Source organism: Prionailurus viverrinus, chromosome F2 (assembly GCF_022837055.1).
Source record: "Prionailurus viverrinus isolate Anna chromosome F2, UM_Priviv_1.0, whole genome shotgun sequence".
Classification (NCBI taxonomy): Eukaryota; Metazoa; Chordata; class Mammalia; order Carnivora; family Felidae; genus Prionailurus; species Prionailurus viverrinus.
Genome location: NC_062578.1, coordinates 78,902,241 through 78,923,421, shown reverse-complemented (window position 1 = coordinate 78,923,421; position 21,181 = coordinate 78,902,241). Strand labels below are relative to the sequence as shown.

General features: G+C 50.6%; 1 protein-coding gene across 3 annotated transcripts in view; it reads left to right on the top strand.

Moving 5' to 3' along the window:
- FAM135B (family with sequence similarity 135 member B) overlaps window positions 1-21,181 on the top strand; it is a 281,764-nt gene that overhangs the window by 80,199 nt on the left and 180,384 nt on the right. For all 3 annotated transcript variants that reach the window (XR_007148766.1, XM_047843019.1, XM_047843020.1), the window contains exon 2: window positions 19,083-19,178. Coding sequence is in view for 2 of the 3 variants with exons in the window: in XM_047843019.1 (XP_047698975.1) it covers window positions 19,102-19,178 (77 nt within the window). In the remaining variant the exon portion in view is untranslated. The remainder of the gene's footprint in view (window positions 1-19,082; window positions 19,179-21,181) is intronic.

Sequence of the window (21,181 nt, the reverse complement as noted above, 5' to 3'; positions counted from 1 at the left end):
GACACTAAATACTGCTATGTTACATACTGCTTCAAGTCTCTGAGAAGTCCTGCAGGGTCAGGAGTTAACCTTGTTTATTAGTCTGGTGATGAAGAAACACTTCATAAGGAATACATTCAGAGCACAGTCTGGGAGGTAGTTTCTAATTCCTTGCAAGAGGCCTGGGGAAGGGAAGAAGGGGGGTAGAGCAGTTGGCATGAGCAAGAGACTCCTCGTGGGGAGTCTCTGGGGTTGGCTCTGTGTCTTCGAGAAGGTGCGGGAGGGGGACTGGCTGATGAGGAATGTTCTGGTGAAAGATCAGGCTCCCGCAGTGAATCTGTGTGGCTCCTGCCTTAAAATGCATTTCCCTCCCTGCTCCTGCCACCTGTTGGCTTCATTCACACGTTAGTGAGAATTACTCTAATTAGCTAATGTTTTCACACACAGCAAAGTGCTACTTAGTGTTCTGGCCTAGGGAGCTCCGTGAAGCAGGTCCTACCTAGGTCCACACCACTTGGGAGCGGGAGCTAAGTTTGGGTGCGGGGGCTCCTGGGCCAGAGGCCACGTTGAAGAGTAGTTTGCAAAGACAGTTTGAAAATCAGGAAGGCAAACATTTATTCAAATGAGATGATAAAATCCCAAGCCTATTTGAATGTGTGACAGTCGATATGCAAAGTGTTTTCCATATGTTACGTAGTTCTATCCAATGGATCAATTAAGATGCAGTCCTATTCACCAGGCCCCCTGTCCCTCATGCTCCCTCCTGGGCTAGGCGGTGGGGCTGGTGAGACAGGTGCACCTCCTCCCTCCCTGAGCCCTGCCTACTGGAGGCACAGGCTTAGCAGGGTCGCTGAGAGGCGCTGGGACCACCACCACACCGCCTCGGTTATAATCTGGGCTTTACTGCTTACTTAGCTGTGTGACCCTCAGGCAAGTTACTTAACCTGTCTGTGCCTCATGTGCAAAATAGGGATCATTATAGTAGTACTTACTGCCTGGGCTTTTTGGGAAGATTGCGTTGATTGTGGGGCCTGACACGCAGGGAGACTCCGCTCAGCAGATATTAGCTAATGTGATTGTTAGTAACAACCATAATGAGCAGGCGGTGATCCGGCTGAAGCAGGGAGGGGACTGAGGGCCTGCTAGCTAGTCTGCTTGGTTTCAGAAGCAGCTGGCAGGTGAGTCCTTCTGGAAGGAAAGCGGGAGGTTGCTGGGTTGATGAGGTTAGATCCAGGCAGAGGGATAGTCTACACAAAGCTAGGCTGGAGGAAATTATGAAACAGCTTGAATATTCTGGAAGCCAGTAGGGTCTCTGTGATGCTGGCAGGTAGAGAGGTTGACGGGGTGGAGAAGGGGGCTGGTGCTGGAGGTGGGGCTTGGGAGGGGCCAGTCTTGCATGGAGGGCGGGTGGTTCAGAGCACTAGATCCTTACCCATAAGATGGGAATAATGACACCCACAGCTCAGGAGACATTCGCTGCAAGGGATCGGGACAACCAGCATTTCCTCAAATCCTGTGGCTCCGAGACGAGAGAGAAGGAGGTCAGCTAGGCGAGAACAGGTTTGCCCGCTTGCAGGGGGTGGTGGGAGGGGCGGGGGCGGGGGGGGGTGGCCTTGCAGCTTGGGAACAAGTGCTCTTTGGTTTTGGAGTGGTCTTCTGCATCCCCTTTCTCCCTTGCTCATCCCATCTTCTAAAATCCTGCTGGACAGTCTGGATCCTGGGAAGGTCCCTCTGCGGGTGACTCCCCTTCTCTGCCTGCCCAGGTGGCCCTGACCCCTGTCATCACTGTTCCTTCCCTGGCTTCCCCTTCCAGGTGCAGATTGCTGAAGGTTCCACATGACTTATTTGCTGTCCCCAGTGCCACACCTACTGCTGTGGAGGGGCCGGGACGGAAAGGGAAGGGGGCAGATCCAGATACGGGCACCTCGCCACCTTCGTTCTGTCTTCTCTGCACCCTAGAGTATTATAGTGATCGGCACGCACATGCGCAGTGACTGAATTCCTCATTCGTGAGCACAGGGTAGCAAACTAGGAATTATGTCTTCATTCAGATTTCACAAATATTTCCTCTTCACCGGGGTATACCTGTGAGATAGGGCTGCCAGATGAAATATAGGAAGCCCCGTTAAATCTGAATTTCAGATAAACAAAGAAATAGTCCATCTTTTTTTTTTTTTTTTTTTTAGTGCAAGTACGTCCCTCATTTTGCCTTACTTGTTGTCTTCTTAATTGCTGTGTCTGGCCGTGCCAAATGGAGAACAAGGTAGACCAGGGTTATCGCAGCGGGCGCGTGCACACGCTAAGGAGATGAATAAATAAGACGATAGAAATAGAGTGAAAGTTGCAATGTGGAGCATTACAATAGGGCATCCTTGTCTTAGCTGGCTACGTGCTGGGGTCCTCTACTGGATTTGGGGCTAAATTGTTCAGGGAGAGAAGGTTCAGAAGAGCATGAAGGAGAGGGATTTGGTCCCCCCTGCCTTTTTTTTTTTTGTGGTAAAATACACAAGAACATACAATTCACCGTGTTTTTCCATCTCGAAGTATAGAATTCAGGGGCGTTCAGCACGTCCACGGTATTGTGCAGAGACTGCTACTGTCTTGTCCCAGAACATTTTATCGCCGCAAAGGGAAATCCTACACCCATTAGCACTCCTTCCCCATCCCCCTCTCCAGTCCTTGAAGATCACTGATCTGCTCTCTGTTTCTATGGCTTTGCCTATTCTGGACGCTTCTTATAAATTATGTCTATAAAACACGGGCCTTTTGTGTTGGCTTGTTCACTTAGCATAGCATTAAAGGTTTGTTTTTCATGGCTGAGTAGTATTCCACAGTATGGAAAGACCATATTTGTTTGTCTTTTCATCAGTTGAGAGAAATTTAATTCATTTCTACCTTTTAAAAAAATTTTTAAGTTTATTTATTTATGAGGGAGCACGAGCAGGGAGGGGCAGAGAGAGAGGGAGACACAGAATCCGAAGCAGGCTCCAGACTCTGAGCTGTCAGCTGTCAGAGCCCAACGTGGGGCTTGAACTCACGAACCATGAGATCATGACCTGAGCTGAAGTCGGACGCTTAACCGACTGAGCCACCCAGGCGCCCCTCTACCTTTTGATTATTGTGAATAATTCTGCTGTGAACATTTAGGAATCAAATTTTATTTGAATGCTCATTTCAGTTTTCAGGGCTCCATAGCCAGGAGTGGAATTTTTGGGTCCGGTAGTCGTTCTGGGTCATCTCCTGAAGGAGCTGCGAGCTGTTTCCCCAGTGACTGTTGTCATTCCCACAGCGACATGCAGGGGCTCCCGTTTGTCCACATTATTGCCAGTACTTGTTTTCGGTTATTTGCTTGTTGTTTATAGCCAGCCTAGTGCAGGTGACCTCATTGCGATTTCGATTGGCATTTCTCTAGTGACCAGTGACGTTGACCCTCTTTTCATGTGCTTGTCGGGCATTTGTACATCTTTAGAAGGACTCGATTTTGCCGAAAGGTGAAAGGGAAACTGATGGGCTTTTACAGCAGGGGATTCTAGGAGTAGATTTTTATGTGAACAGACCTTCTGGTTTCTGGGTGGAGAATGGAGGAAGCAGACAGATCACTTGGGGAGGTATTTTAGGAGTCTGGGGGAAGAAAATGGGGGTTGGGTGATGGTGGTTCACAAGCTGGTCGCTGACTCTGATACTGGATAAGTCACATCACCCCTGATCCTCAGTTACCCCCCCAATGGAATAGGGGTATAACAGCACTGACCTCACAGGGCACATTAGGATTCAGTGGGGTTGTGCTGCATAGAGCCCACTGTGGGCCTGGCTCCAAGAGGCAGAACAGCCGGGCCACCTGGGCGGCTCAGTCGGTTAGCCATCTGACTCTTGATTTCGGCTCTGGTCATGGTCTCACCGTTTGTGAGTTCAAGCCCCGAGTTGGACTCTGTGGACAGCATGGAGTCTGCTTGGGATTCTTTCTCTCCCTCTCTCTCTCTGATCCTCCCATACTCTCTCTCTCTTTCTCTCTAAAAATAAATAAACATAAAAAAATTATCAGGAACAGCTTTCTTGGCAGCAGCTTGAGGGTGTGGCCTGGCTCAAGTCTGATGGGGACCTTGAGGACCTGGTCCCTTGGCATCCAAGGGACCGTTTCATCTCTGCCTTGTTGCTGTTGGTTTTGGGGGACAGCAAGGAAAAGGAGAAGAGAAAGGAAGGTGGGATAGAGAGGTAGATATATCTCAGACTGCATTTTCTTCTCTCTGTCTGTCTGTCTCTCTCCAAAGTTCCACTTGTGGACAGATTCGCTTGGCCCCAGCCCACAGAGCATAAGGAAGCCGGAGGCTCCGGGCTCTGTGCAGGGCTGGTGGCAGGGGCCACGGGAGGCTGGGCGGAGAGGAACAGAGGTACAGATCCTGTGAAGCCTGGGCCCCACCTCCCTTGGAAAGTCTGGTTCTGTTTCCACCTCTCTTGTCACCTCTGTGCTCCCCACTCAGCCTCCCCTATGATGCTCGGCTTGTCTGTGCAACCGTATGTAATGTTCATGGAACTGTGTACCGTGCGTCCTTAATTCCTGAATGTCAAATAACACTTTGTATATGCCAAAATATGTCAAGTTGAGTGGGGGATAAGCACCACGGGGTGCATTTCATACTTGCTCAGCCTTTATGGGTCCCGTAAGGCAGTCTCCTCTCCCGGGCTAGTCACCAGGCACAGAAGTGATTGGACCACCCCACGGCCCTGGGGCAGGCTTCCTGTGCAGTCACCTTAGAGTCCTCGCTGTAGGGTATAATGACTCCCTGGTATCTCCTTTCCCTTCCTTCAACTCCCACTTTATGCGTCTGTGCCTCCCTGGTGTCCAGTGACACCCTTGAGTTAATACGAATAATTGCTGAATGACTGAATGAACCAGTGGGCTCCTCGTGACCAGGGAGGTGGCCCGAGCACCTTTTGCTGAGACGTTTATAAAAGGAAGATTGTTTTTAAAATTTAAAAAGCATCAGTTCATGATTAATTCATGCCACCAAAACAGGCCGTTCATTGTCATCTTATAAAGATTAATGTCCAAGCCAGTACGAAGGTTTGTACTTGAAGTTCGTTCTGTATCACACTTGAAGGTAACTGACAAAATCCCGAACATGGCTGGGTCTTCTACTGTCCTTTTCTTCCAGGGCCTTCTTTCCAGCCTCCCCCCGCCCCTCCTCAGATGGACCACAGGACCCTGGGTCTGTTTTCTGGGATGTTTATCATCCTTCTTGCAGCTGAAGTCCTGTAGCCCAGCCCATGCTGCTGCTGTGGGGCCGTCCTGACACTTAGTAGCTGTGGGGCCACCCCTTGGCTTCAGTTCCCTCCTACAAAACATGGGCATTTTTACAATGATCTGTTAGATTGGGTTTTGAAGATTAAGTGGAGGGGCGCCTGGGTGGCTGAGTCCGTTGAGCGTCTGACTTCGGCTCAGGTCACGATCTCGGGTTTCGTGAGTTCGAGCCTCTCATCAGGCTCGCTGATGTCCCCCTCTCTCTGCCCCTCCCCCACTTGTGCTCTGTCAATAAATAAACATACAAAAAGGAAAATTTAAGTGGGATAAAATGATCAAGTATCCAGACTCAGCTTTTGCGAAAGTTCTGCTCCCCTCCCCCCAGACCTCCCCTGTCCCCTTTGCTGTAAGCGTGCCTTTTCTCGGCCCTCAGTTCCCAAATCCTGTACTTTCTTCAAGACTCTGCTCGATTTTGACCTTTGGTTCATTCAGTAGAGATGTATGCAGGGCTGTCTCCTGGTCAAGCCCTCTGCTGCCCCTGGGGACACAGCAGCCCCTTGGAGTCGATGAGAGCCTGCCCTTCCGGAGGGAGGGAAGGGTCCTGCGGTGAGGGGTGCTGCTTCACATACAATAAAAGACGGTGACGTGCTATCGAGGACCTGGGAGGCAGTGAAAGGCTCCTTGTGAAAATGACATTTGAGCTGAGACTAGGAGGAAGGGTGAGGACCAGCCCCTGGCAGGCTTCAGAGAGAACCTTTGAGGCAATCCTCATGTGGACCCCAGCTCGGTGGCTTTGCAGAACAGTGAGGGGCCTGTGTGCAAGGGCATCTTAAGGAAAGTGAATTACTCAAGGTAGAGCCAGGAGGCAGGGTGCATGGGGCGTGCTGGCCATGGCTTTGATGAGGAGCTGAGAGGCCACCGGAGGGTGACGTGAGGGGGCTGACTTCTTAGAAAGACCCCCATCCCTCGTGCTGCTGAGAAGAGAAGGGACACTGGGGGCAGGGACCAAGAAGAGAAGCAGTGACACCAGTGTGGAGGCTGTGTCCACCAGGCGAGTGTCCAGGGAGGCGATGGCGGAGGAGGGGACCAGTGGCCAGCCTCTGCACAGAAGGTGTCTTGAAATGGCAGGGCTTTCCAAAGTAAATGTTGGGGCATCCAGGACCATGGTGTTCTCGCCGCCTTCCTTCCCCCTGCCTCCGTGCTCTAATACAGCCATTCTCATGTGTTTTTAAGTAAATAATAGGGATCCATAGGAAAATAGAAACACAGAATGCTTGACAGCCCGCCCACCTGTACATCGCCTGGCTCAAATACTTCCTGTGTGTGGATCGCACTTATGGCCCTCAGTTTCTGGTCCCCTAAGAGACACGCGTGCTTTCTGCAGACGAGGAAAACTGAGGCCCTACTACGTTCAGCCACTGGCCTTGGCTTTACAGAGAAATACACACTGGTTGGGATTTGCAAACACAGTGAGTCTGGCTTTCCAGACCCTGAGTCCAAGTAGCAGCATGGACTCTGGGTTCCTCTGGGCTTCCGGGCTCCTGGATCTGAATCATTGATACTGGAGCTGAGGGAGAGCATCAGCCTCATTGATGTTTGGATCAATAGACAACGACGGTGCCCAAGGGGGCGTTGCTGTGGTTGGGAGGGATGAGGATACTCTTTGTGGTCGTTCAAGGTCACGAACTTTGCCGGTCCTGGGATTCCATCTGGCCCTAGAGAGTAGACACGTCCAGACTGATGCCTGCACCTGCCTTGTCCCCACACTCTCCATCCGTGGGAATCCCTCTTGGACTCCTCTCTCCCGTCCTGGGACACCTTCTCTCTAGATCATGCCTGCAGGGCAAGTTTTCAAGGAAATGTTGAATATGAAATGAAACCCCTCCATTCATTTTAAGGGAGACTGTTTCTTTTTTTTTAATGTTTTATTTATTTTTGAGAGAGAGAGAGAGAGCAAGAGCGCATGAGTGGGGAGGGGCAGAGAGAGAGGGAGACACAGAATCGGAAGCAGGATCCAGGCTCTGAGCAGTCAGCACAGAGCCCGACGTGGGGCTTGAACCCACGAACCGTGAGACATGACCTGAGTCGAAGTAGGGCGCTTAATGGACTGAGCCACCCATGCACCCCGGGAAGACTATTTCTAACCTTGAACAGAAGAGTTCTTGTTTCTCTGAATTACTCTCTTTGGGGTGCTTTTTGTCGCCCTGAAAATAACGTTAAACATAGTAGCAGCTACTTTGAGTGTTTTCTGTATGCCAGGTACCGTAGTGATAAGTTCTTCACTTTCTCACACTAGCCCTGCGAGGAAAGGCTTATTAGCCCTATTCCTAGATGAGAAAATCGAGAACCAAAAAACCAAAGGGACTGGCACCAGGAGCTCATAAAGCATGGGCGTTGTGGCAGTCACAGTTTGGGCCCCAGCTTTGCTACTCCCCTGCACGGAGCGTCTTCTCCATACCCTGCGTGGCCTGAGTTTTCTCTTTTGTTAAGAGGAGGAGTCGGGCTCACTGCCCCGTGAGGCTCCTCCAGCTCTGTGGGTCTGAAGCCACCAGGGGTCTTCCCCAGTGGGATCCGCGCCCCCGGCGGTACCTGCCGGCCCCACAGGGGGAGGAGGGACGAGCAGCACCTGACTGGCTCGCGGAGCGCAGGGCAGACTGAGTGTCCCCTTGCTCTCGGTGCCAGGAGCCTCGGAAACACGGCTTCACACTGCCTCTCGGGCCCTCCTTCTCCTGTCCCTGCTCGGCTTTCTATTTTGGCTGGGAGGGTGGCTGGAGGAGGGCACCCACGCGTGTGTGAGAAAGTCGAGAAGGCTTGCAGATCTTGTGGGTGGTCAGTGAGAACACAGACGTGGGCTGAGTCACCACCGCACTTGGGAAGCTAAGGACGGGCGCCGGCGAAGCCGGAGGCCCAAGTGCGGCGGCCGCGCCTGAAATGCCAGCCTTGACTCATTCGGTGGGGGCCCGGAGGCTTGCAGTCACCTCCTCTCCTGTTTATGCTGAGGCTTCAGGGAGGGTAAATAGAGCACTCCTCTGCAGTAGGGGTGGGGGGGGGGTGCGGTCTCCTCACTGCAGCCCTCCCCCCTGCAGGCTCTTCTGTGGGACCCACCCAGGCCCGATGGCCGTCCCTTCCTTTAAAGAGCTCAGAGTCTAACCTGAAGGAGAGTTGTGCCTCTAGAACATCACGGGCCGCTACGGCCTGCACACAGCCAGCTGGGGCTTGTGTTGTGGGCGGTGGCTGGGGGGGGGGGGGGTAGGCATGGCCGTTCAGGAGGGGCTTCCTGGAGCTGCTGCTTGGACCTGTAAGCCTGGGAGCTCATCAGGTGGAGGTGACAGGTGGGCCGTCCAGGAGCACACATGCACGCACGAGTACGCACCCACTCAGGGGTCCGCGAAGGTGGAGGGAGAGGCGAGCCTCCGTCCACTGTGGCCACACACTCTGCTCCTGGGTGAGTGCCCCGGGACCTGCCCCCAAGGGCCCAGAGCTTCACACGGTTTGGGGTATTGGTGCTTCCTTGTGTTTGGTGTTTGGGGGGCCTCTGCCCGAGTTTGCCTGTTAGCCTTTTACGAGGTTGTGAAACCTTGTATGCCATCACGCCTGCGTTCTCAGATGCTGCTAAAGAGGGGCACAGAACCTTGAGGATAACAGGAACTCAGCATTGCGTGGGGTGTTTCTATTTGCACTGTCTTGACACATGAAAAAAATAAACACGTACGGTCCATTTTGGTTTCCACACTGAAGGGAAGAAAACGCTTTTAAACATCAGGCGGCCAGCTGGCTGGGGCTGCATTTGCTGTGATGCGTGAGTCAGAGGTGGGGCGTCTGGCCTTCCCTCTGCCTCCTGGAGGCTGGGAGACCCTGGAGCAGCTCACAGCCTTGCACTCATCAGTGCAAGGGGCTCATCCTTTCTCTCCTGCCATGTCCACGGCATTTTTAAAGGGTTTCTTCCTTATCATAATGGCTTGTACTTACTAAACATCATAGGCCAGGCTCCAAAGCAATTTCCATTTGGGGAAATTGAGGCACAGCGAGATTAAGGTCTTGCCTGAGGCTGTAAGCTGCTGAGGGTTGAGCTCTGAGTCCTTTGACCTGGCCAGGTCCAGACAGGCTGCCCCTGTGGGTCACAGACTTCTCTGTGCATCTTTACGTCATGGCACTTATGCTCGTGAACCCGTTGTGACCTGGCTTTCTCCTTTCTGAGCTGTGTCTTCTGAGGGCCTAAGGGCCATGGCTCAGTTGTCTCTGTGTCCCTGGTGCCTTGAGTAGTTCTGTGTACTTGATCCCAGTGTGTTGAAAGAATGCACATCTCTCTGAGGTGGTCCTCCTTTGTTCCTAAGCAACAGCTCTGAAAAGACCCTGTGGGCCCATCTTCCGGATGTGAACACTCAGGCTCAGAGATTTCACGTGACTTGTCTAAGTTCCCATGCAGAGGTGAGGCCCCGGGGTGGGGAGCTCATGCCAGTGAGATACTCTCACAGCAGGACAGAAGCCTGCCTCCTGGGTGACCCTCCCTGTTTGCCGAAGAAATGCCGATTTTCATGCTTAATGGGATCGTTTTTCTGTAACACGTAGCAGGGATAATGCCAGGCCAAAAACTGGAGTTCTTACCTCAGCAGAACGTCTGCCTGGATTAAATTGCCTGGGGATGGGCATCTGGTGGGGGATGGGCGGCTACGGGTGACTCAGAAAGATTTCCAGGGCACGCTCCTTGTCTCGGACCCCAGGGCCGGCTGCACGTCTGATGGGATGCTCGCCCGCTTTCTGGGTCGTGCTCTGGCCGTCCCTTCTCTGCCCTCACCGTTCTTGTAGCATGAGAGGCCCCCTTCCTGGACCACGCTGTAATTTACAATTATAAAAGATATAAAAAGATTCATAATCTTTGCAGCAGCAGCAGCTTTTCATGCCCTTTTCATAAAGTGTGTGCTAACGCATGTGAAGATCAACACGCTTTTTTTTTCATTTAATCTTTTCAAAGGCCACACATGTGGAAGACTGACGTTTTAAAAGGAAAAAAAAATACGTCCTAAAGGAAGATGTGTTTGTAAAAGGATTTGCCTCTAAACAGTATCTAATGAGGCCCCGAAATCCTGGTGTCTCTCCAGATCACAGTTGTATATACCCTTCTCGGCAACGGATCTGTCCCGAGACACCCAGTGGATGCCTGAGTCCATTGGTAGCACAAACCCTGTGTACACTGTGTTTTTCCCTGTGCGTCCGTACCGCTGATAAAATTTAATTTATAAATCAGGCAGAGTGTGAGATTCACAACAATAACTAATAACAAAACGAAACAATTATAACAATACCGTAATGAAAGTTAGGGAATGTGTTCTTTCAAAACATCCTATGGCACTCACCTTCTTGTGACGATGGGAGATGATCAAAGGCCTACGTCGCGAGATGTAGCAAGGAGGCTGACACGGGCACTGTGACAGAGAGTTGGGGCTACTGCGGGGGTCATGTTTCCATCCCGCGGTTGACCGCAGGTGATGGAAACCACAGAAAGCAAAACTGTGGATAACGGTCGGGGGAGGCACGGTAGTCTTAATATTTTTAACAAATTTCCTCAGAGGCAACTGAGAATGGTCTAAAACGTGTGAGGAAAAATGCGAACCACTGATGAAACATTTTAGAAATATCGCAAAGAGAACCACAGTTACTCAACGTTAGTTGATGTGGAGGCCGGGCCTCCAGGGCCCCTGGAACTTCTAAAATAGAGGAGGGTGGCCTCGTGCTTTGGGGCTGGATTCTGTGAGCGGCCTTTTGAGTTTCTGCCAGCGGCGTTGAAGGCAGAAATAAGATGATAACTGCTGGCTGGTGACTGATTGCCAACCGCCAGGAAATGGTCAAGGTTCCTTAGTAGACACGTGATGCTCTCCGGTCCTCGGCACCTGATGCACTGGCATGCTCCCCGCGTCCCTGGAGAGACGGCGTCCTCACAGGGTCTCATGCAAGGACTCAGGCTCAGCTATGACACCGGAGGGGGAGGGGGGAATAGTCCCGGCAAGAGGGTGGTGACCAGGACAGCAGGGTGATGGCTTTGGAGATGGAGGGAAGGGGACGGATTTGAGAAGCTAACAATGGTCAGAGTTGACAACAGGTGTCTCTGGGGGTGTCTTAGACCATTCCAGTGGGCTAGAACAAAATACCAGCCTGGGTAGCTTATGAATCACAGAAGTGTGTTTCTTGGGGCCCCTGGGTGGCTCAGTTGGTTAAGTGCCTGACTCTTGGTTTTGGCTCAGGTCGCGATCTCATGGGTTCATGGGGTCAAGCCCCACATCGGGGCTTGGGATTCTCTCTCTCTCTCCCTCTCTATCTGCTCTTCCCCCGGCTTGCTCTCTTGCTCTCTCTCTCTCTCTCTCTCTCTCTCTCTCTCTCTCTCAAAATAAATAAATAAACGTTAACAAAATTAAAAAAAGAAAGAAATACGTTTCCCATGGTTCAGGAGGCTGGAAGCCAGAGGCCAGGGGGGGAGCATGGCCTGATGAGGGCCCTGATCTCGTCACAGAGCCCTTGTGCCCTCACGTGGCAGAAGGGGAAGGCAGCCGTCTGGGGTCACTAATATAAGGGCACTGATGTCATTCCTGGTGGCTCCACCCTCCATGACCTACTCGCCTCCCAGAGGCCCACCTTCTAATAAGTTCACTTTGGGGATTAGGTTTCAACATATGGATTTGGGGGGACGCATTCATACCCGGCAGGGGGTAAGGGGAAGAGAGGACTAAAATCCAACATTGGTCAGCACCAGACAACTGGGTGGGTGGTGGGCACCCTTCTACGCCCTGGGGTCACTCCTCACACCGCCAGCATAAGGAGTGGAGAGCCCTCTATCTCCTGGCCCCGTGACCAGGGCAGAGGGCCGCAGGCCACGGTTTTGGAAGAGAGAACCAGGAGTCTCTCCCACCCACACCATGAATTTTGCATGTCTTTGAATAGACCGTTCTGGGTGGTAGTGGTTTACAACTGAAGGAAAGCAAACACAGAAAGAAAAATCTCAGTGAAACCTGATAATGAAAGGAAAAGCAAATTCGAAACGCAGCATTCATACAGTTATTAACAGTTATTCTTGGTGAAGTCAGCTTTAGGTGTCCCTGGAGGGCTGGGAGTCACATCTGTTTTCAACCCTCTGTGTTACCCCTGGGGGGTAAAGCTTTATTAAATATATATATATATATATATATATATATATATATATATATATAATACATATATTTATTAAATATATATATATGTATATATATATATACACTTTAAGTTTATTTATTTTTAGAGAGAGTGTGTGCAAGCAGGGAAGGGATAGAGAGAGGGGTAGAGAGAGAATCCGAATCCGAAGCAGGCTCTGCACTGTCAGTGCCGGGTTCAAACTCACAAACTGCGAGATCGTGACCTGAGCCGAAGTCAAGAGTCGGACACTTAACTGACTGAGCCACTCAGGTGCCCCTGGGGGGTAAAGATTTATTATCTCTCTCTCTCTCTCTCTCTCTCTCTCTCTCACATACATGCACACACGCTGCCATGAAGACCTTGCTCCAGATGCCACGCAGAATTCCTGCTTTCTACGTGGCAGTTTACGTATCCAGACCACTTTCTGAAGCCCTGTAAGAAGTGGGGCTTGATTCTTGAAAGAGAAGCATCCAGTATTTGCTCCCAGAGGTGCTTTCTTGCCCTCCTTAGGTCACACGGATGGACAGCAGGTGTAGTCCTCTGGTCTCTGGTTCCGGAATTGGCCGCGTGGGTCGTTTTCCCATCAGACCTGGTGTGAGAGGCGGGTGTGTTGGGGTCCACACTTCAGCACGAGTGTTCCCACATCCCATTCTGAGCCTCGTTAGGAAGTCTGGGTGTAGGACCCAAGAATCTGCTTCTGTGTGCTTCCTACGTGTTGCGTGTTGTGTCAGCGACGCTCCTTGCCCCGGATGTTGAGGAAAGCTGGACCACCCACGGTGTGGTCCCAGCCGTGCTGTGGTTGGGGAGATTTAGGATAACGTCCTGCCCTCGTCCCCAACGTGTTCCTCCCTGCCGCTTCACGCTGCACGGGTCATGCCTCGTTCTCCGCACCTGGTGCTATCCTCAGTGCCGAACGTTTCTGGAAGGGCTCACCTGGCCGGCCTCGTTAGGTTTCTCCAACCACAAGCAACACGTTCTCTCCCCCCGTAATCGATGCCTGTGCTCACACATGTTCATGGTACAGGTCCTGTCCTGGGTGGCTTTGCTCTTCCTTGTTGAATTCTGCCCCCCTTCCGTGGTCACACTCTGGCTGCAGCTCTGTTTTCTGATGCTGTCCCTCTATTCGTTAGTTCCACATGTACTTGTGAACCTCTACTGTGAACCGGCCACCGGGTGAGCCGTGGAGTCTTCAGAAAGCCGTAAATAGACAGGACTCCTATTTCCAAGGGCCCTGAGTTTCTCTACCCTCAAGGAAGAATGAGTAACGTGCTTGATTTTCCAAAATCGTGTTTCCTCATTACTTTAATAAGACCCTACTGGCAATGAAACAGTTTAATACTTCACAAAAATCCGTTTCGTTAGTTACCATTGCACATCACTCTCTTGTTTGGCTTTTCCTTGAAGTACAGAAATCCAGGCTGTGAGAGGCAGTGTAACGTGCATTGTGGGTAACTCGGCAGCAGGTGGAGATTGTTCCAAGATGGGGCTCCCTGACACAGCAGCTCTGTTCTCTGAATCTCATAGCTTGTTCTTGTTAATCTGAGCTAAACATGGTCTGCCTGGGGATTACTGGGTCCTAGAACATTGTGGCTGAGAGGGAATTCAGCTGTCGCTTAAAAACAACACAGGGGCTGGGGATCCCTGAGCAGTAGGGCCCCCTCTTTTGCCTGGACACTCTCTGTGATGGGAGGTTCATTGCTTCCCAAGGTGTGAAGGTGTGCTTCGCGAGATGGGCCCATCCCTAGCTGGGCAGATGTGGGGTTCCAAGTCTCCCAGAAAGGGCAGGACTGTGGGTGATGCTCAATAAAGATCGTTCTGAATGAATGCAAACCTGAGGCAACAGTAAGTTCACCACATTCTGTTTCCACTCGCTCCCCTGGCTGTGCCTTCTGTAATAAAGTTGACAATAGGGGCGCCCTGGTGGCTCAGGTGGTTAAGCATCCGACTTCGGCTCAGGTCACGGTCTCACAGTTTGTGGGTTCGAGCCCCGCGTCGGGCTCTGTGCTGACAGCTCGGAGCCTGGAGCCTGCTTCGGATTCTGTGTGTCCCTCTGTCTCTTCCCCTTTCCCTCTTGTGCTCTGTCTCCCTCTCTCTTAAAACTAAGTAAACATTAAAAAAAATTTTTTAAGTCGTTAACAGTAGCCAGCATTTATCAGGGTTCATTCTGTGCCGGGTCCTGAATGCCTTCTATGTGTCGACATTTTTAACTTAACAACCCCATGAAGAAAGTATTATTATGCTCCCATTTTACAGAGGAGGACGGTGAGGCCCGGGCGAGAGGGACCCAGCCGGCTCCTCGCCACAGACCAACCCCGCTCTCTCCCCCACCCGCAAGGAAGGCCACTCTGAAGCGTGCATCGCATCGTCTCTGCCAGATGCAGCAGGGGTCCTTGGCCTACCCTCACCTTTCTCTCAGGTGCCCGTGCCCCAGTCACGCTCGCCAGGTGCCAGCTGCCCCCACACAGGTGCCAGCCTCCCACCCACCTCCCCTCCGGAGACCATCAGGCTGTCCTCTACAGCGAAGAGTCTCGTTCTTGGTTTCTCTCTTTTTTCCCCTCTCTTTGCCTGTTGGTTTTGTTTCCTAAATTCCACATACGAGTGGGACCATATGGTATTTGTCTTTCTCTGACCTGTTTCACTTAGTGTTGTGCTCGGTAGCTGCATCCGTGTTGTTGCAAATGACAAGGTTTCGTTCTTTTTTACGACTAATATTCCGTTCTCTCTCTGTATGTTTGTATTTATATTTTTATGTTTATATTTATACTTATACACAGCACATCTTCTTTATCCAGTCGTCAGTCGGTAGACCCTGGGGCTGTTTCCATAACTGGGCTGTTGCAGACCATGCTGCTGCAAACATCAGGGTGCACGTATCCCTTCTCCTCACTTTGACCTCCATGACCTTGGACCAGGCACGGTCTCATCACTTAGAAGTCTGCCTTCCCAGGGCCACATTCCCTGAGCACCCAGGACTCTTTCTCATAGTCCTCAATCACCCTCCCTGTGACTGTCACTCGATTGCCCTGTCCCAGTCTTTTTATTTTTTAATGTTTATTTATTTTTGAGAGGGAGAGAGAGCAAGAGCAAGCAGGGAAGGGGAAGAAAGAGAGGGAGACACAGAATCCGAAGCAGGCTCCAGGCTCCGAGCTGTCAGCACAGAGCCCGACACGGGGCTCAAACTCACGAACTGTGATATCATGACCTGAGCCGAAGTCGGACGCTTAACTGACTGAGCCCCCCAGGTGTCCCTGCCCTGTCCCGGTCTTGGGCATTGTGAGGACAAGTCAGCTTTTCCACTTAGTAGGCGTAGCACCTGGATGTGCAGGAGGCCTTCAGGGAATGCACGTTGGGAGTTGAGCATCTCAGGGCCACACGAAATGGGGTCGAATGGTTGTCGCTTGCGCAGATGTGGCGGTGGTTGTGGTAGGGAGTTAGTGTGGAGATGTCTGTGGATGTGCCATCTGGTGTGTATTGTGGGTCGGGTGTGTTGGTGTGTATGTATTATGTGTGTATGGTAGGTGTGTGTGTGAGGGGTGCCTGGGTGGCTCAGTCGGTTGAGCGTCCGACTTCGGCTCAGGTCATGATCTCGTGGTCTGTGAGTTCCAGCCCTGCGTCGGGCTCTGTGCTGACAGCTCGGAGCCTGGAGCCTGCTTCCCATTCTGTGTCTCCCTCTCTTCTCTGCCCCTCCCCTGCTAGTGCTCTGTGTCTCTCTGAAAAAATAAGTAAAAATATTTAAAAAAATTAAAAACAAATCGATGTGTGTGTGTGTGCATGCTTGTGTCTGAGTGTGTCCTGGGTGGATGGGTGTCATGTGAATGTGGGGCGTTTTGAGTGTGTGCCACGTGGGTGCTGTGTGCACCTGTAAGGTCTGGCTCATTTGTTACACAGCAGTAGCTACACCCACTAAGAATCCATACACTTTCTACTTTGAGAAGTCAGTTCTACTGTGTGGGCAATGAAGGTATTGCAGTGACTGCTCTCTGAGCCATTCGTATATTTACGAACACTGTTGTTTTTGTGGCTTATTCTCCCATAGAGCTGGCATCGTCTTGCCCAATGTGAAATTTTTAAAATGAAATCTGACTTATATTTTATTTTTTTTAATATTTTTTCCAAGTTTTTTTTATTTTTATTTTTTGAGAGACACACCAAGAGAATGAGCGAGAGAGGGGCAGAGAGAGAAGCAGAGAGAATGCTAAGCAGGCTCCTCACTGTCCGCTCGAAGCCAGACGTGGGGCTTGAACTCATGAACCGTGAGATCATGACCTGAGCTGAAACCGAGAGTCAGAAGCTTAACTGCCTGAACCACCCAGATGCCCCTAAAACTGGTCTTTTAAATGTGAGCCCACCTTCCTCATTGACTAACTGGGTATTTGGTTATAATGAATCACATGGTCTTAAAAAGGAGCATGCAGCTTTCCACCAATAAGCTGTGTTTGCATTTACTAACAAGTTCTAGCTTATTAGTCCTGACTAGTAGGACGGGAGGGTGCATCTTCCCAGGGGAAAGCAACATTTTATGTGGTATCCTCCATGCATTAAATTTTTTTTTTGGTATAAATATTAATTCCCCAGGAAAACACTGCCCCAGCCGTTCCGCCAGCAAAGGCCTGAGGTGGAAAACTACCACGTTCAGGCTCCTGGCTCAGTGCTATTCTTGTGCACGGCCGTGCCACCCCCTGGGTGCGCCGGGGCCAACGCTGCCCGCCGCAGAGACCTCTGGCGGAATGCACGATAGAAGCGTGGGGTTTGGCCTGCGGCTTGAATGTTAGTCGCTGTTGCTCTCCCTCTGCTCCATAGTGTGTAGCATCCTCCCAGAGTCAGGGATCAGGGAGGGTCAGGAATTACTGACCCTGGTAACCCCAAGCAGGAGTCGGATGTCTTTGCTGGCTCTGCAGTGTTTAAAGGATTGAGAGCAGCGTAGGACGAGGAAGCGGGGATGATGGAACTGTCCCTATGTTTCGTGTGATAATGAAACCCAAGTGCAGAGTGGCCTCCTTTGCTGGCCCTCTCTCCGACTCTTCCTGGAAATGCCTTGACCTTAAAATTGAGTGGTGGGACGCTGACCTCGGCTAGGTCAGGTGCGCACCCCGAGGGCTCTCCCTTTAGGGAGATGGGTTTTCAGCACACTTTGTGAGCCAGGCCTTTCAAGCTGGGCTCGTCAGCTTGAAATTCCATCTTGCAGGATTTGTAGAGGTTGTGTTCTCAGATCTGCCGCATTTCAATTGGGTAAGTGGAATTCTACATCTTCAGAAACGGTTCCCTGCGTGGCACCTTTGCCAGAGCTGAGATACAGAGTTAAGAGCATGTTAGTGTCTTAGGCTCTTATTCTTGGGAGCTGGCCTGGCGTGACCCCACTGGCTACAGCGAGGTCGGGCTCCGAACCACAGCAATGGTGGTCTGGTCATTGAGGCATCTGGGGAGCCGAAGGAAGAGGGGCTTTGAAAGGAGACCTAGGTGTCAGCTAAGAGAGACCCTCTTAGCTTCTCTCCTTCTCTCCTTCTCTCACTCACTGTCCCCTCCCCAAGATCACGTCAGCTCCCACCCAGTGACCACCTGCTGCTTCCCCCAAGAACCTGCTCTTTGCAAGTGATTACCTCCCGTCCTCTGCAGACTCCTCCACGTAGCTCGTATCACCCCATTATGCATGGTGGCAAACTGAGGCTTGGAGAAAGTGAGGGCACCTTCTAAGGTACACACCGCTTGAGCAAAAGCTAGATGAAGAAGACGGCTCCAGATTAGAGCCTCTCGGATCCCCTTCCTTATCTGCATTATGCGGCAAGAAGCTTGGTCACAAATTTCTTCTTGGACAAAATCAGGCAACTTACATAAAATACTCTATGCAGCAGCAAGAATATAGTGGGTGCTCCATAAAAGTCACTTCTTTTCCCTTCCTCCAAATCACTGGTATCTAGATGGTTTCATATCCTCAGAAAACTCAGCCTACCTTGAGTTGACCTTGAGTTTTCCTATGGCAAACCAAGACTTGGACTATTTTAATTTCCCACCCAACCCTCTTGTGGTTGGCCCTGTGGTCTCCTAGCTTGGAAAATTAGCATTCTGTCAAGTTGGGCTCAGCATCTGCTTGGCAACGGCACCCGCTCCCTCTGCCTACTGTGCTTGGTAGAAAACACATCTGTCCTTGCCACCCCGGGCACCTCAGCACTGTAGAGGTGGTATTTATGCTAACAACGATAACGTCGTTTTCAGTTACTGTTATTAATCATTACGCATGTCAGGACATGTGCAAAGTGCTCCGTGTGGTAGACTCATTTAATCTGTCCATTAGCTATGAGTTTTGTGCCGTTATCAGGGCTCACGTTACAGATAAGGAGACGTTAAGGGACACAGGTAGAAAGCAGAAGAGCAGGGATTGTAGCCCCGTTGGCTGTGAGGCACGTGCTCATCACTGGGACGCTGTTGCCTCCATGGCACCGACAGATAAGCAAGGGCGGTAGACTAACCCGCCTTAGGATTAGGGTAACTGGGTTCAAGTCCCGTCCTTCCGGTGTGAGCCGAGTGACATTAAGTGTGTCTTCCTCTCTGTGTGTCTTTTCCTTTAAAGGAAACTCTGAGTGATGACATCCAGTGGGCACACTGTGGTCCTCATTGGTCAGATACTTGGGTCCCCCTTGTGGAAGCCCAGGCTCTCTGTGTTTGGCTGACGTGATCTCAAGCTGTTAATTTCTCTCTTGTTTTTCAGGTAATGAACCAAAAAGATCATGTCTGAAGTACAAGGAACGGTTGAGTTTTCTGTAGAGCTACATAAATTTTATAATGTGGATCTCTTTCAGAGAGGGTAAGTATGCGTCACTGTTTCTATTTGTGTGTGTGTGTGTGTGTGTGTGTGTGTGTGTGTGTGTGTACATATACAGTTGACCCCTGAACCACACGTGTTTAAACTGTGCAGGTCCATAGTACATGGATTTTTAAATACAAAATAGTATTGTGAGTGTCACTTCTCTATCATTTTCTTAATAACATATTCTTTTCTCTAGCTTACTTTCATGTAAGAATATAGTATGTAATATAACATACAAAATACGCGTAGTTGAGTATGTTATCAGTTATCAGTAAGGCTTCTGGTCAGCAGTAGACTGTTAGTAGTTAAGTTTTTGGAGAGTCAAAAGTCCTTCATGATTGTTGACTGCGTGGAGGTGGGTGGGTGCCCTGGACCCTCAGTGTTGTTCAGGATCGTGTGTGTGTGTGTGTGTGTGTGTGTGTGTGTGTGTGTGTGTGTTTAATTTTTTTTAACATTTATTCATTTTTGAGAGATGAGAGAGAGAGAGAGACAGAGCATGATTAGCAGAGGGGCAAAGAGAGGGAGACACGGAATCCAAAGCAGGTCCAGGCTCTGAGCTGTCAGCACAGAGCCTGACATGGGGCTTGAACCCACAAACCATGAGATCATGACCTGAGCTGAAGTCAGACGCTTAATCGAGTGAGCCACTCAGGCGCCCCATGGGGTGTTTGTGTGTATTTTTCCTGGCAGGGAGTGGAGATGATAAGGGCAGGTTGTAGGGCATTTGGATTCATGAGGAAAGGATTTTCATTATTTTTCCTGTCAAGCATAAAATCCAAATGTTTAGTGCAGTTGAAAATCACCCATATATTGACAGACACTTGAGAACGCGAATCTCTCCCCTCCCTCCTGCCCTTTCGTCTATCTTCTCTCCTCCGAGTTGCTATTTCCATTGCATACAGTAGTCAGTTTGAGGGGGAAGTGAATTTATGGGACATGAGGCTTGCTTGGGTAGCTCTGATGATAAAAGGTGTCTGCACGACCAGCATGTGTGGGGCCATCTCCCAAAGTTGCGCATCGTAAAACCTGTGCCTCCATTTCTCACAGACTGAAAATGTATGATGTCCTCTGTAAGTACAGAAGTAGAACGTAGTCGCTTGCAGTGTTTGAGGACATACTCTGATTTTGGCGTCTCACACGCATGATCGCATTAGGTCGTCACGATAGACTTACCTCTCAGGGTCATTGCAAATAAATAATAAGGTGAAATGCTTACGTAAAGCATCCAGACCCGGACCAGGGCCGTATACTCACGGTGACTGCTACTACTTTCCTTGTGTTGCAGACCAAGGGGCCTAAGTTCATAGTAACTGAGTTTGTGATGTGTTCAGGTTAACAGAGCCAAACAGGAGGCATCTATGTTGTGGAAAACCACCTCCGTGCTTCGGAGCCAAACTATAACTCGAAGACAGCGTTTGGGTTAAAGAGGAACAATAGCTTTATTGCTTTGCTGGGAAAAGGAGGCTGAAGCAGGCTATGGCCTTCAAAAACTTGCAAGTCTTCCCAGAGGACGGGGCTGGAGTGTTTTATAGGGACATACAGGATCTAGCCGGTTTTGATAGGAATGGAGTATGTGCTGCCAGCCTCCTTAGTCCTTGGTCTTTTTCAGGGATGGTACCACGTTCCTGAAACCAAAGAAGGGAGGAGGGGAGGCTTGGGGAAAAAAGGAAAAGGTTACTTTAAAAATCAAGATTTGCCCAAGCATTAGTGCAGCCGTTGTGATTTTTGTTCAACTTTATGTTTTTAAGCGGTTCCATCTAAACGTTTGTTTTTGCTCTGTAACCAACCACCTTAAACCTTAGTGGCTTAAAACAACAGCTTTCGATGTAGCTCATGCATCTCAGGGAGGGCAGGCAATGGGAGCCGGGCTCCAGTCGGGAAGGTTCTACCAAGCTGGAGCAGGTTGTAGGGCATTCTGGATTAATGAGGAAAGGATTTCCGTTATTTGTCTCACCAAGTGGAAAATCCAAATGCTGGAGGCAGCAGGCAAGCCGGGCTTG